Source organism: Setaria italica, chromosome VII, assembly GCF_000263155.2.
Source record: "Setaria italica strain Yugu1 chromosome VII, Setaria_italica_v2.0, whole genome shotgun sequence".
Classification (NCBI taxonomy): domain Eukaryota; kingdom Viridiplantae; phylum Streptophyta; class Magnoliopsida; order Poales; family Poaceae; genus Setaria; species Setaria italica.
The window spans coordinates 2,229,049-2,244,521 of NC_028456.1; the positions used below are offsets into that span (position 1 = coordinate 2,229,049).

The following is a 15,473-nucleotide window of genomic DNA, read 5'->3' on the forward strand; positions in this document are numbered from 1 at the left end:
ATAAATAGTTGGAAAATTGTGTGTCAAAATATAATACGTACGGTTCCTTCAATTGCAATAGGGAGATAATATGTGTTCTCCACAATATTAATTAGGAGACAAACCAAGCATAGTTGGATGGTTAGCATATAGTCCCCTACTGCTAGAGGGATCAAAAACCCATGTGTTGATGTCATATGCATCAAAACTGGTTTTTTATTGAGTGGTAGCAACGTGCCTAGCAACAATGTGGATGTTAAGATGTGGTACCCAAATTTTCGTAGACATTCATAGGTGTTGTGTGCGCCCATGTGTAAGTGTTTGAGTCTACATTGTGTTTCTCAAAACAAGAATAAATACATTAACAAAATATAATATGCACAATAAGAGTATATTGATTAACACACACAAATAAACCACTTATAATGAGGTATGAACATGATTTTCAATGTAATAAGATAGACGATAACCTGCATCTGAGCCAATTTGAGTGGTCCAAGAAGGAGTGGAAACTACCATCATTTTAGAGCTTGCTTGGTTCACCACAACAAAATGCCACGCCTCATGTTCGTCGGCCACGAGAAAGTTTGGCAGCGCTTGGTTGGGAATTAATTTGTGGCTGCCACGCTAGTTCTCCGTTGTTTCTCGCGCTGCAAGCGAGGGGCCGATTTTTGGTGCCGTAAGTTCGGCGTCACCGCAGATGCAGCATGGCGTTTTATGGCTGACAGCCAAACACGCCCTTAGACCGAAGTAGGTCCAATTAGATTTTATCCAATTGAAAGGTGGAGAAAAGGATGTGAGAAACCCATCTCTCATTTGCGCGATTCATGTTAATTCCAAGCGATGAGATTGAGTTTGTGCATACTCTTGCGCACCTGATGTTTTCTCAATATTAATTTAACAAGTAGTATTCCCTTAACATAAGTATCTTTTTGAGTTGCATACGATCAACTATTTTAAAATTTGGCTATAAATTCCTATTATGTGTTAAAGTTGGGTGTTTAAAATTGAACGAGTAGATCCGTTTGTAGTTTCATATGAATATACACTTTTTATACTTACAACAAAATATATATGTTTGTGGTTTGACACAGTATATGTTACGATTACGATATATCTATAAAACCTAACAAAAGTTCAATATCATGGAGTGATTTCGAGGCTAGCAATCGCAAATTTATTTGTCTTGATAGTCGATAATGAAAGATTGAAGAGTTTAACTACATAAATATGGAATTTTCACTTTAATTCTTTTGTTATCAAATAGTCAATACATTTAATAATAATAATCTTTAGAACCTGTCAACCCAGTGTCCTGTTGTCCTGCAGACATTCATATAAGTCTACATGCGGGTGATATTAGGGTATGCATGTAACTATTTGCGCATATATTGTGTTTCTGAAAAAGCGACGAACACACATTTGAATGAGAAGTTGTTGTTATTACATATCAAATCACCCTACTAAAAATGAAGCAATGTATAGCTTGGATGATTAGTGGAGATGGTTGTATCCCCTACCCATTAAGAATCAAACCTTAAGTTTGACGTTGCGTCTCATTCAGTTGTCAACTGTGATGATTTTATCAATCTTAAGACTCGAAGTATGTTTGAATTGATGACAGTGAATGTGTATATATATGTGTGAGAGTCTTTTTCTGCAGCATGTTCTGAAAAAGTATCACCGTACTCAAGTTGACACTTTTTACTAAAACAAAATCCAAATTAAACTGAAATTATTGGAGCGAAAACTTAATATATGTAATTATGTGTGTTTGTATATATTTATTGATGATGATCAAATGTTCATATAAGCCAAAGCATTATGCATTCCATTAACTACACATGTGACATGTATAAGGATTAAAAATTTACGACGAGAGGCTCTTGGGTGACTAAGTTTAGTGTGTGTGGATTAGTATATATGGAGGGATCAAAACGAGTCGTCGTGGCAGCTGCCGCTGCTCTTCTTCCTCCGCATGAAGAGCGCGCCCACCAGCGGGATCAGCGGCTTCTTCTTCTTCTTCCTCCCCTCCTCCGCCGCCATCGCCTTCGCGGCCTCGTGCCCGGCCGACATCTGCCTCTGGAACCTCGGCTCGCGGTAGTAATGCGGCTGCGGCTGGGGCGGCGCGCGGTGTAGCTCCATCACGACGTCCGGCAACGGCGGCGCGCGGGACGCGGCGGCCGTCGGCGGGTCGGCGAACGTCACGTACCTCTTCTTCTGGAGCTCGCTTCCGGCGGCAGCCGCGACGCCGTCGGCCGAGCGCCGTGGCGGCGCCGGCTTCTTCTCGGCCTCGGTGAAGCTGAGGCCCTCGTCGATCTCCAGGTCGATGACCTTGGCGGCGGCGGCGGCGCCGGCCTCCTCGTCGTCGCGCGCCTTGAGCCTCTTAAGCTCCCTCATGGCGTGGCTGAGCTCCTCCTGCAGGGACTGGATGCACCCGGCCATCTTCTGCTTCTCCTCCCGCTCCTTCTCCAGCTCCTGCTTCGCCACCGCAAGCTCTGCTGTCACCGGCGGCACGGGGCGTGGTGTAGCTGTGGTGACAGCGCCGGCTGTGATGCTGACGGCGTGGTGGTTGGGTCTCGTTGCCGCCGCTCGGTTCTGTACGTGTATTCGTCGATTGAGTAGGGGAAATATGGGAACGTATTAAAAGAGGGAAATTACTTCATGATCAGTAATAACAAGAGTGCCAATTGATTACTGAACATAGGCAAGCGAATAGGAATTAACATTTTGCGTATATATAAGGGGGGAATATCAAATGAAATGTTGTTGGATCGTCAAATCAAATCAAATATGAACAAGAGAACAAACAATTGTATTCCTTTTTGAAAGGGGGGATTTCGACTCATTTATTTCCTCAATATATATATATATATATATATATATATATATATATATATATATATTGGTTCAATCTAGACACAAGTTGAGTTTTATGTTTAAATTTTATAGAATGAGACATTAAATCATAAAATGTGATTAACAAGATGAGTTGATAATTTATTGTGAACATGCAACATGCATTTTAGTACCTCCATGGGTAAATAATAGCAGATGCTCCCAACCCATGAAAATAATTAGAAATAAATCTAATACACTTTTATAACATAGGGCATGATGCAGCTATCACTCCACAAATTTTGAAATTCAAATTCAAATTGTATAAGGAGAAACAAAAAACATTAAAGGGTAAATTTGACCATTTTAAATAGTTTAGAGAGTAAAATGAACCTGAATTTTGTTTACGATGAAACATATAAAGCAAATTGTTCGAGACAGTAAAATAGACTTTTTCAATAAAATATATTTTCGAGTTTTTGGTACCTTGTATTTATAGCATTTTTGTAGCGGTGCCACGTCCTCCTATGGCCATAACACTATTATCAGGATATCCATTCATAAGAGAGTAAAGGCTACCTTTTATCTACTAGTCATGATTAGGGCACCTAATTACATTACACATGTGCCATCATCAAAGTAATAGAGGTTCTAGGCAGCTTCCGATCCAGTGGATGGAGTACACCTTTTGTAGCTTCCTTGATTCAGGTGGAAGCTAGGAACATATGTTATAGTCTTGACGCATACACTTTAAACACTCGCAAATCTATATAGTACTGACACTACTTTACTGTAATTAATCAAAAGTGATCCAACAAGCGCTGTAAATATAGAGATAGTAGGGTTCTGGAAGGTGTCAACATGCAATGCATCTTTGCTGGTGGGTTAGTAGGAGAGTATCTGAAAAGAAAGAAGAGGAAAAAGATGCATGCTTACAGTACTACATGGTAAAGAAGGCTATTAAGCTGCTTTTTGTAGCACCTTTTTTTCTTGGCTCAGAAGAAAGGAATAGAATGATCATCAAGCATTTTGACAATCTAGGTAGCTACCTTTTGTTCATGTATCAACTAAATTAAAGGACCAAGCAGCTGTAAACTCGAATATATATGAATTGAATAGCTATTTTTCCCATATATATATATATATATATATATATATATATTCTAATTCTACATACAAATTCATAGGCTAATAATAATAATAATCTTCTAGGTTGTGTATAATTAATTAAAATATTTCCATATCTGCAATCAATTTAAATCAGAGAAGAGGGAAAGAAAAACGTAGAAATGCTAGAAACCCAGGACTAGATATATGCCCTGCATGATCAAGACTTGATCAATATGGAGTTAAAAGATTGTAACTGATTTGAATTTCAGCGAAGAGGAAATGCTAATGACAGAGGTGTTGACTACTAGTTGGCCGTATTATATACTGATGAATGAACCAGTTGAGCTCGTAATTTGAGATGAAACTGAAACCAGTTTTGCTATGCAAATTACGAGCTCAAACTGGTTTGCATGTATCAGCGAAGTAACTTAGCATTTCCTCTTCGCTGATACATGCAAATTACGGTTCGCATTGCAAAGCTGGTTTCAGTTTCATCTAATTTTTTTTTGACGGTCAACGTAAGGGAGAGGATCTTTCACCTGAAATTTCATTGATAGTGGCCCCCAATGAAGGCCCGCAGGATGAAATTTCATTGATAGTTTCAACTAATTACGAGCTCAAACTGGTTTCATGGAAGAATATGGAGCGTGGCGTATCTTCTAATGAGCAAATACCTGGTTGACGGAGAGTTGGCGTCCGGCGGAGAGCTCCCCGGCGAGGACCCTCTCGCCGAAGAGGACGACGGCCTCCTTGACGGAGCGGAACGGAGCCCTGGTGTCGATCTCCGCCCGGCCGAGCACCACCACCTCGCCTCCTCCTCCTCCACCACCTCCCACCATTGTACGTACGTCTTTGCTGTAGCTGCTAGCAGCTACTAGTGCGGTCCAGCTGAATCGATCGATGCCAAGCAAAGAAGATATATATATGTATCTACGTATGCAACAAAGCAGGGGCTAGCTTGGACAAGACAAAACAACCGATCGATGGGTGGTCATGGCGTAGTGGGAATGTAGTTGCAATGGACGTCGTCGTTGGGGAGAGATGGATGGATCTATCTGGACAGAAATATACGATGCTTGTTATTAGGAGTAGCTTATAAGATGATGCACAAAACAAATGTGTATGTGTGTGTGACTGGTGAGGTGTGGGTTAGTTCCTTGCTTCGCGTCCACTGCACTGTGATATTCCCGCGCCACCTCTTGCTGGCTGGCTGCTGCATGGGGCATGGCCCCGCTTGCCGGTGAACGGTCGTGATCGATCCGACGATCCATCAGTCTTTGCCGACCATCCCTTTTTGCTCCACCGGTCGAGCACCATACCAACACAAACTACGGTAGCCACCTTTGTAAGCTAGTACATCCATACACGGACACACAGACACAGCCATTGTATGCGTGCATCACTGATACTATACACGTGTGCGCTTGTAGTTACTAGCTACTATATACACGAGGAAATGGAGGCTGCGTGCTGTCGACATGATAAGCAGGGACGACGACGACGACGGGTCACCAGCTCCGACTCGAGACCCATCACGTACTCATCCATCTCGGCTAGTTTCGCCTGCATCACTTTGGTCGTTATAGGTTCCTAGGTCGTGGTCTGGCTACGCAACGATCGACGTCAACACTGTTTGATCCTCCATCTAACTGTCTAAATTTAGCCATTTTTATCCAAACAGGACCTTAGCTAGCTGGTTGAACCCAACTAAACCAGCTAAACCAACTGTCGGATTTATAAGCCCGACAATCCACCAGGGGTTACCCAAGTGGTTGATTTATAGGTGGAGAAGATTGCGAAACCAAGAACTCAAAGGTGATCGCGAGAACACGGGGGACATGAAGGTTTTAGATAGGTTCGGACCTCCGAAGAGTAATACCCTACGTCATGTATGCTTGGTAGCTTGTATTGCTCGAGAGTTGATGTGTTGGGATGTTCGTTGGGATTCGATGAGTTTCGATGGGTTTCAATGAGTTGCCCTCAGGAGGCGCCCTTGGCCGCCTTATATAGGCTGATGACCTAAGGTTACAAGTCGGTTTGAATCTAATCTACTTGGTTATTACATGGAAGGTAATCTGGGTCGGATTACAATATGTATCCCGCAATATCTAGGTCGATTTTGAATCACCCGGCCTCCTTGGCATGTACTACAAGTATCTTCATGTTCTTGACCCGCATGTCCTGGTCGAGCGGGCCCACTTGTTAAGTCCGGCAAGTATCTCGGTCAGTAAGGACCCATGGAGTACCCATATCCCTCACCAATAAAAGACCAAAATACCCCTCATTCATTCACGCCTACCGGTCCCCGTGCCGCCTCTCCCCGCATGCCGCCCCTCCCCGCGCGCCCCTCCCCTCCGGCGCCACCTCCCTACACCCCCTCTCCTCCGACGATGCCTCCCCTGCGTGGGCGTCACCTTCCAAGGAGGCGTGGTTGGAGGACGACGGTGTCGAGGACACTGACGCGGATGCCGCGATGGGCGCGTCCACCGACGGCAGGATCCAAGCAGCCTCGGGCTCGTCTTCGTGTGGCGCGGCCGGATCTGAGCGCAAGACCGGCATTTCAGGGATAGATTTTCAATACACGCAAGGAAGGAAGAAGACAGACTCCTATTAGGATTCCTCTGTAACCCTACTAGGACTCATATCATATAATCCTACTAGGACTCCTACCTTGTAACTGACTAGTAATCCCGCCCCCTAGAGTATATAAAGCAGGGTTGGGTGTCGGTGTTTAGACCCGGCAACCTACCGAGGGGTACCCAAGGTAGTGTTTTATGCATGGGGCTCGTTGAAGATCAGGAACTCGAAGGTGAACTCGAACACACAATTTAGATAGGTTCAGGCCGCTTATGTCACGTAATATCCCTACGTCCTATGTGTTGGTTGGATTGTATTGATTGAAGTTGTTTAGAGGAGGTCCCTGCCTCGCCTTATATTACCAGGGGCAGGGTTATAGGTCGGTTGTTTTACAAGAGTACTAGTCGGATTCGACTAGAGAGTCCTACTCTAATTGCTACAAGTAGTTTCCTAATCCTCGACTAGTCCTTGTCCTCCACGTAGACCACACCGTCTTGCACCATCATCTCCTTGTCTGACACATCTCGGTGTACATTCCCGACGAGCGCGAGAGAAGGGCGGGCGCGGTGCTGGCGCAGGCGGCGTAGGGGGTCGGATGGGCCGAGTGCTGGGCCAAGGTGGTGGGGTGGTTCCGGCCCAGGCAGAGGGGTTGGCAGGCCGGCGAAGAGGATGAGGCCGACGCGTTTTCACGGGCCGTGGTCGATTTCGGCTCAGGTGAGTTTAGGGATTTGGTTTTTATTTTTTAATTCAAATTTGAATTTAGATTTCAAATTTGAATTCATCCAAATAAATTCCAATTAAAATCCAAATAAAAATTCAACTCATTCATGCAAGGGTCATCACTAAATATTTTAGTGCACCATTTTCATTCACTAGAGATTTTGGGAGAGAGAGAGAGAGAGAGAGAAATTTTTAGCCCTACTTTGTTAATTATTTTCATGGCTCACACAAATTCATACAAAATTTTTGAAATTTCACTTTTTGCTAAAATTAACATTTTGGAAATTTGTGGATACAGTGACGTGCTCAGTGGACTGTGGCGGCGGCACTGCGAGTGTTACGGATGGAAATGAAACAGCTCTGTTCCCCTAGTGCTTTTGAAGAGTGTGACGGTGTAACCCTAGCGATAGAATTTGCGAGTTTTCCATTATTGCGGCGCATGTGCTGGACGGAGTCCGCGAGTTTTCCATTACGCAATCAAAAGCGTGCCTCCGCCAATCCTCGTCCTCAGGGGCTAGGCACCTATTTCAGGGCATGGCTCCTTCAGTCTTCATCCTCGGGGGCTGGGTGCCTATTTTGGATCGGCACGCCTCCGTGGTTTCGTCTATCCTTGTGTTCAAGCACTAGGATCTGCTTTTGGGATCAATTTTTTCTTCTTTTTTGACCATTGGACCGATTATACTAATCGCTTCAATGTTTGGGGGCTACTCCTATGGAGTGCGGCTTGTGACGCCCTCTATATCCTTCGCTTCAGCCCGTTTCCTGAATTGCAGTTTTTTTTTTGACAGCACGGTGCAGGACTGCAGGTTAACTCCTCGGATAGCCATTCAAGTTGCTTCTTTTTTCGTTTGAGTTACATGGTGTGCATATAATGAGTTTTCAATTGACATGCACATCATTTTACATATGTGTAAACTATACATTTCTTGTGGTATAAATAACACCACACACCAGCATACAGCTTTTTCGTTCCTTCTTGATCATTTCACACACTTCCCGTGCTGCATGTAGTTTGACTTTCATTTCAACACGTATCAAAGATTTTTCATGTGACTGAAATATCAAAAACTCGCATTTGATATCAGAGTTCACCAAGATGGATTAGGGTTTTGTAGTTTTGGTTGTGGAAGGATCTTTCCATGGTTAACATGTTTGGACAAGTTCTTCTATGCAAGTCGACTGGTAGAGGAGGCACTGTGTGGTGGCAAGGACCCTACTTATTGCTGTTGATTGGGGGGGGCTAGTGAATGTAGAAATAAGAGATTTCTTAAGAGGCGATGTGTGGTGGTAAGGTGGATCTAGGGATGACCGTTACCAGCATGCTTGGTTCTATAAGCAAGGATCTTCTCATATTTTTTTTTAACTAAAGCGGGAGCATTGCTGTTTTTTTTTTGCGAAAGGGCAGGAAGCCATTAGATAAAGTTGTAGCACAGTACAAACCCCCTGATTTTACATCACAAACCTTGGAGAAGGAAGAAATAACATAAAGACCTAGACTCACCCTTCTCCAGCAGTAAACTTTGCAAACAAGACCCTAGCAAATAAAGAAATCAAGTTCTTGCTTCTCAAGGTCCGCTGCAGCACTCCTGGTTCGCTTGTCCCCCTTGCCTCATCGAAGAAGAGGAAGAAGAGCCCAATCCAGGGAGCGGAAGCCACCATCGAGAAGACCAAGGAGACAAACATTGCTTAGCCGCAAAGCATCCCCTCTAGCGCACATTGGACGTCATCCTTGACTCCCTGGCGAGGCAAAGAACCACCACCGCCGACGAAGTCAGCAACACAGGAAGCAAATACCCTTGGGGATAATAAGGACTTCATTCCTTTCATAGAAGAGAAGAAGGATACAAACCTCCGAGGTGGATCCATGGAAAGGTCGACGACCCCCACGATGTCGTCCTCCACATCATCCCTGGGAAGAAACCTAACCTTCATGGACCGCTGCCGAAGAACAAAGCACCGGTTTTGCCGACACTACTACCGGTGCCGCCATCACCTTCAACTTTGACGCCACCCTAGAGGAACAAAACATCCGGCGCACATCCATCAAACGCCACCAGGAAAACCTACCCTACTAACTAGCTATAGTAATTTGCAAGGAAAATACAAATCCGCCGCCAATTCATCCAATCCCCCTCCTCCAACGCCGGCAAGGGCGCCAGAGGCGACGAGGATGATGAATCGACAAGAAAGACGAAATCACCCTTGAGTTGCCGCTGGATGCTGTAGCAAGGGGAAGGAAAGGTGGAGAGAGTGAATGTGGGAGCATTGCTGATTTATTTAAGAGGAAAAGCAAAGTGAGTTTACGTTTGCCCTTACCTTATACATATGCCTTTCAAATTGTACTAGCATAAATGGTACAATACGTTCCTTTTTGGCTGAGCCAAGTAAGGGGACTTTGAAGTGTATTAGCTAGATGCAGCCCACCTCCAAAGTGATTATAATTACATCCTGCTGGTTGGAAAGTTGTACATTCCGTAGAACATCCCATAGAATCACAAAGTTTGTCATTCACTAGTAGAGAATTGGCCTTTAGTCCCGGTTGGTAGGGTGCATATCTCTCGGATATCCATCCGGGATAAACCAACCGGGACTAAAGGGGGTCCCTTTAGTCCCAGCTCGATTCCAACCGGGACTAAATGGCGCTTGCATGGCACTGCCGTGACGCCTGAATTTTTCATGCATGCATCACGTATACGTATAGTAGTACCGCGGCCCTTTTAATTTGTTAACCTTGTAGTTGAGATTTTTTTAGAACGAAATCAACTAGTATTTAAACGAATGGGATTTGTAATTATACAATTACTATATATATACACAATCCTTATACACAATTCATATACACAATTCAACTAGCTTAGTACAAATCGATCATAATTAGCGCGTATTATATATACAAATAAATCAAAGTATCTTCCTACGATCTTCCCGTCGTGGTGTTGCTGATCGGAGTGTCTAATTGTCGTCCATCGTAATAAAATTCTCCTCTTGGATTTACCACCTCGTCCATTATGAATCCAATGAGACCTTCACATATTGCCGCTACTCTTTCTTCCTTCAAGAGTCCTTGTTGAATATTTAACATCTATAATTTGGAAATTTGTGAATGTTACATGAACAAATACATATAAGGAGCTAGAAAATAATTAACTAGTAATATATTTATTTTACATACTTTAAAGTTGTGCGGCGTCATCTTCGGTCCCTTGGGTCCCAAAAAACTGTGCATGTGCTCACAGATGTAGTAGCCACAAAGATTATTCCCGGGTTCCTGTCTTAAGCACTTCAGTGCGGAAAAAAATAAGTTATGAAATATTCGTGTTATACAATGTAATAAATATGCAGACTTCATACGTACCGGGAAGTCTATGTTCCATGTAAGATTTTCTTTGAATGGACCTTTGTGTGTCCTTATGAATTGTTTCCATGCGCTGCGGATTAGAATAATGAATGACATAGTGTAACAGGGATAAAATTTAGGAAATAAATTTTTGCATAGAGATAAAGGTCCAGAATTATTACAAGCCTAGCATGTCTTGCAATTCTTGGTAGTCCACCGGATCTTTCCTTAACGAATCAAAGACAGTGACGTGGCTTCTTTCAGGCTCAATTATAATAAGGATCCAGTGGAAGCTGCGTGCGTAAAATGTTCATGCATATTAGAGCTAACTAACATGTAGAGATAAGGAAAAAGACATCGAAAGTAGACGGTATACACACACTTACTTGAAGTTGTATGGAAGTAGTATGAAATCCTTGAATGTTTGTTTGTGTAGGAAATTGTATATTTCCGCAAAGGTTTTTTCCGGCGCTAATTGTATCTGTTGTTGGTTAACTACAGATGGATCCATGAAGCCTACATGTAGGTACGCCTCTCGGCGGCATGTCTGAATTAGCATCCTACATGAAATGGAAGATGAAGTTAGTACGGTGACGCACGCCAAAATTTACATGTAGAGATAATAAACGGACACTTACAGAATCCAAGCGCTGATCACAGAGACGTCCAGGGCATCATGATGGTACACTTCGTATATATCCTTGAAGTCTAGCCACAGCACTTTCTCCCCTTCACCGTGAAAATCTATCGGTTTTACCTTCATGCCGATCATCTCCCTCGAGTTGGCAGATGCCATCATGTACCATTGATGGAATTCGTACATCTTTGTTGATAGCTTCCGTACCATTGAAGGCTTTACTAGAGGTTTGCCTAGCTCATAAGTCCACTTCGGCTCAGGGGGCGGTGCAGTTGGCGTCTCGACTTGCCCTATGCATTCATCAAGTCCCAGACCTGTTTCTTCCATGAACTTCAATATATTTGCTTGTTGATCCAAGGGCATTGCTTTTACCTGTTGAGCATCTTTTTTTGATAAATGGCTGAGGTCGGGGACTGGACCGCTGGAGGATGATTTTCCTTTCCTTTTATCCTTTTCATCAGCCTTTACTAGAGCCCGTTCATAGTTTGACAAGAGTGGTATCCTTTTCTTGGCTCCTTCCTCCATCCTGATAAAAAAGTTTAAATCTCGCCGACTTACTGGCGGTGGCTCCATCTCCCTTGCCTTTTTTAATTCGGCTTGTTTCTTGAACCACTCACTGGCCCCTCGTTGGATTTTTGCCCACTGTTCTTCATGAGACATTGCCTCAAAGCGTTCCTTGCGAGCCACTTCAGGGTCGACCTTTGTTTTGTTCTTTCTCTGTCTTTGCTTGGGAGGCGGTGCTCGTGACTTCTTGAGTGGTGCTGCAGGTTCCTTCGAGGGGGCCGCTCTTGGTGCCGGCGACGGTGATCGGGGAGGGGTGTTGTTATTGTCGTCGTCGCTCCCAGCACCAGGATGTGGTGGAGATGGAGACCTTGATATAGATGGAAGAGACGGTCCTGGAGCAGGAGATGCCGGTCTCGAGGTATGAGGAGAAGGTCGCTGCTGGGGATCTACGGGGAGCGGTCTTGAGGTCTGAGGAGATGGCTCCGTGCGGGGAATAATGATGTAGCGTTTCTTCCATAGAATGATCCCATGAAGCGCATCTACCAATGTCTTTTCCCCGTCGCCTCCCGGGAAGTCGAGCTCTAGACCTTCATACTAGGGATCAACTATTTGCTCGACGCAGACGCTGGCGTAGCCTGTTGGAATGTCCATGCCATGACTGCTCTGCCCTGCCAAGGTTGGTAACGCACTCCCGTACGCTACTTGTACATATAGCAGAAGTAAACAAGTTGAACTCCGATCTCGAGGCCTGGATCAATTGACAAGATTGCATAAATATTATGTATAAGTATACCTTAATAGTGAGGTTGCCGACCGGTGCATGCAGCTCACATGAGGTCCGTTGCGTGATGGCATCCACGGGGAACCGTTGCTCCTCCACGGGTAACCTGGGCGTCTGCGCATCGGGGACCCCTGTAGAAGCACAACTGCTCCCGAGGCGTTGAGAAGGGCTGGCGGTGTGAGGATTCGGCATTGCTCCAGATTGCGCCAACTCCGCAACTGCGTCGGCCACCCGCCGATTGATTTCATCCATCATTCTTTGTTCTAGCATCTGCCGCCAGCTCTCCTCCATCTGTTCCTTTCTTCGCTTCCGGCTTCTGTAAGAGGCGCTGTCGCCTCGGAAAGCGAACTTCCACGGAACCACCCCGAACCCCCGGCAACGTCCTGGGTGCTCTGGATTACCGAGGGCCAATGTGAGCTCATCATTTTCTCGGTCCACCCTCAACCTCCCAGCCTTGGAATGTTCGATGTTCTTCATGAGATGTTCGGCCTTCTCACATATTGTGTCATTGAAAATCAGCGTCCCATCCTCTTGGCTTAGGGAGCCTCCATGAGCGTAGTACCAGTTCTTTGATCGTTCGGGCCATTCAATAGTTGCAGGTACGATTCCCCGTTCGATCAGATCTTGTTCCATCTTCCTCCACTTGGGAATTGCTAAGCCATACCCACCTCGCCCCAAATGATGGTGGTAGCCCTTCTGACTAGCATTTGCTGTGTTGGTCGTGATCTTTTTCACACCTTCTTCACTCCTCTTGTATTCAACAAATGCATCCCAGTGGTCCCTCAACTTTGACCACGCGTTGAAGTCTGGAGTTTTGCCCTTCTTGATGTAGTGGGTGTCCAGCATCTTCTTGAATGTCTGGAATTGAGTAGCCATCTTCTTAAGCGTCCACGCTTTGACATCCTTCTCGCTATATCCTTCGGGGAATGTGAAATGTCTCTTCACGTCTTCCCACAGCATATTCTTTTCTGTCTCTGGAAGGGCGTACGGATTATCGCTTCTGCCCTTCCATTCTCTGATGCTGATAGGCACGTTGTCCCGGACGATTGCCCCGATTTGACTCACGTACTTCTTTGCTACTTTCTCGGGAGCAACCGGCCTGCCCTCTTCTGTAACTTCGGTGATGACAAGCCTCCCTTCCATCACCTTTGTACGACCTCGGGTCTTCTGCCCTTGTGTCGATCCGGAGGGCTAACAGTTCAAGATTCGTTAATTAGTACGTAGTAGTAGCGGTGGCGTGAAACAATACAAGAATGGTTGTATATACCTCGCCGGAACCTTCCGCCACGGCAAGTTGTTGCTGCGGCTGTTGCTCTTCATTCCCATCGGCGGACATGTTGAGGACATGTTGAGGACATGTCCGCCTGGGTGCCCTCTTCATCCGTGTATGATAGTGGAACGTTGTCGCCACTACCATCACCAGCGATTATCTGCTCCATGATATACCTTGCGGTCTCATCGTCTGCCATTTCAACTATTGATGGAAACATACATGGAATCATACATGACAGTCATAGAAATCGTCTTAATACAAATTTGTACAAAGTCCTACAAAGTCCGGAATCATACATGTATATAATCAAATCATAAAATAACATGAATCGTACAAAGTCCGGAATATTTATACAAATTTCTCTGAATTTTGACAAATTTCTACAAATTTCTATGAATTTCTAAAAATTTCTATGAATTTCTACAAATTTCTACGAATTTCTATGAATTTCTACGAATTTCTATGAATTTCTACAAATTTCTACGAATTTCTACGAATTTTGACGAATTTCTACGAATTTGTATGAATTTCTACGAATTTCTACGAATTTTTACGAATTTCTACGAATTTCTACGAATTTGTATGAATTTCTACGAATTTCTATGAATTTCTACAAATTTCTACGAATTTCTACAAATTTGTTTGAATTTCTACGAATTTCTATGAATTTCTACAAATTTCTACGAATTTCGATGAATTTCTACAAATTTGTACGAATTTCTATGAATTTCTACAAATTTCTACGAATTTCTACGAATTTTGACGAATTTCTACGAATTTTGACGAATTTCTACGAATTTGTAACAATATCCACGTGCGGTGCCTAGGTTGTGATGGCGGCGGAGGCGGGACGGCGGCGGTCAGGGCGGCGGTACGGCGGAGGCGGGGACGGTTCACCGGAACCACGGGCGGTGCCTACTAGGTTGTGATGGGCGGCGGGACGGCGGCGATCACGGCGGCTACTCGGCGGCGATCACGGCGGCTACTCGGCGGGACGGCGGCGATCACGGCGGCTACTCGGCGATCTCTGTCTAACTTAACAAACTAACTAGAAATCTAAAAATCTAACTTAACAAAATTAGAAATCTAAAAATCTAACTTAACAAAATTACAAATCTATCTAAAAATAAAACTTAATTTTCTAATTAACTTAAAAAGAAAACCCTCCCGGCGCTGCCGGCCGGCGCGGCAGCGGACCTCTCGCGCGCGGGGCGGCGGCCGGGGCGGCGGGACGGCGGCGGCCGGGTCGGCGGGACGGCGGTGGCCGGGGCGGCGGGACGGCGGGACGGCGGCGGCCGGGCGGCGCGCGGGACGGCGGTGGCCGGGGCGGCGACGAGGACGAAGACGAAGACGAAGACGGCGGGACGACGGCGGCCGAGGCGAAGACGACGACGGCGACGGACGAGGAGGGGATCGAGGAGGGCCGGCGGGGGACGACGACGGCGCAATGGGGGACGTCGACGGCGCAATGGGGGACGACGACGGCGGCGGCCGGCGAGGGAGGCGGACGGGCGGCGACGGCGGAGAACGCGCGGGACTTGCGAAATTTTGGCTAAGTGTGTAACTGGCGGGGGGTAGAAGGGAGTACAGTTGGCAACCGGGGATAAAAGGGTACGTTCGGGCGGGAGACGAAACGTACCCTTTTATCCCGGTTGCCAACTTGTACTCGCTTTCTACACCCCGCCAGTTTCACACTTTAGCCCAAAATTTCGCAAGT

General features: G+C 45.4%; 1 protein-coding gene across 2 annotated transcripts; it reads right to left on the reverse strand.

The window, feature by feature from the left end:
* Nucleotides 1-1,730: 1,730 nt before the first annotated feature.
* On the reverse strand, nt 1,731-5,064 carry LOC101753048 (WEB family protein At3g51220). Of its 2 annotated transcripts, XM_004974951.2 has the most exons (3): nt 4,602-5,064; nt 3,304-3,342; nt 1,731-2,577 (listed from the first exon to the last, which is right to left on the reverse strand). In XM_004974951.2, the coding sequence occupies exons 1-3, from the start codon at nt 4,764-4,766 to the stop codon at nt 1,912-1,914; spliced, it is 870 nt and encodes a 289-aa protein (XP_004975008.1). In that variant the 5' UTR covers nt 4,767-5,064; the 3' UTR covers nt 1,731-1,911. The 2 variants fall into 2 exon arrangements, with proteins under 2 accessions (XP_004975008.1, XP_004975009.1); XM_004974952.2 differs by lacking the exon at nt 3,304-3,342 and having other exon boundaries at nt 4,602-5,055.
* Between the last annotated feature and the right edge of the window lie 10,409 nt (nt 5,065-15,473).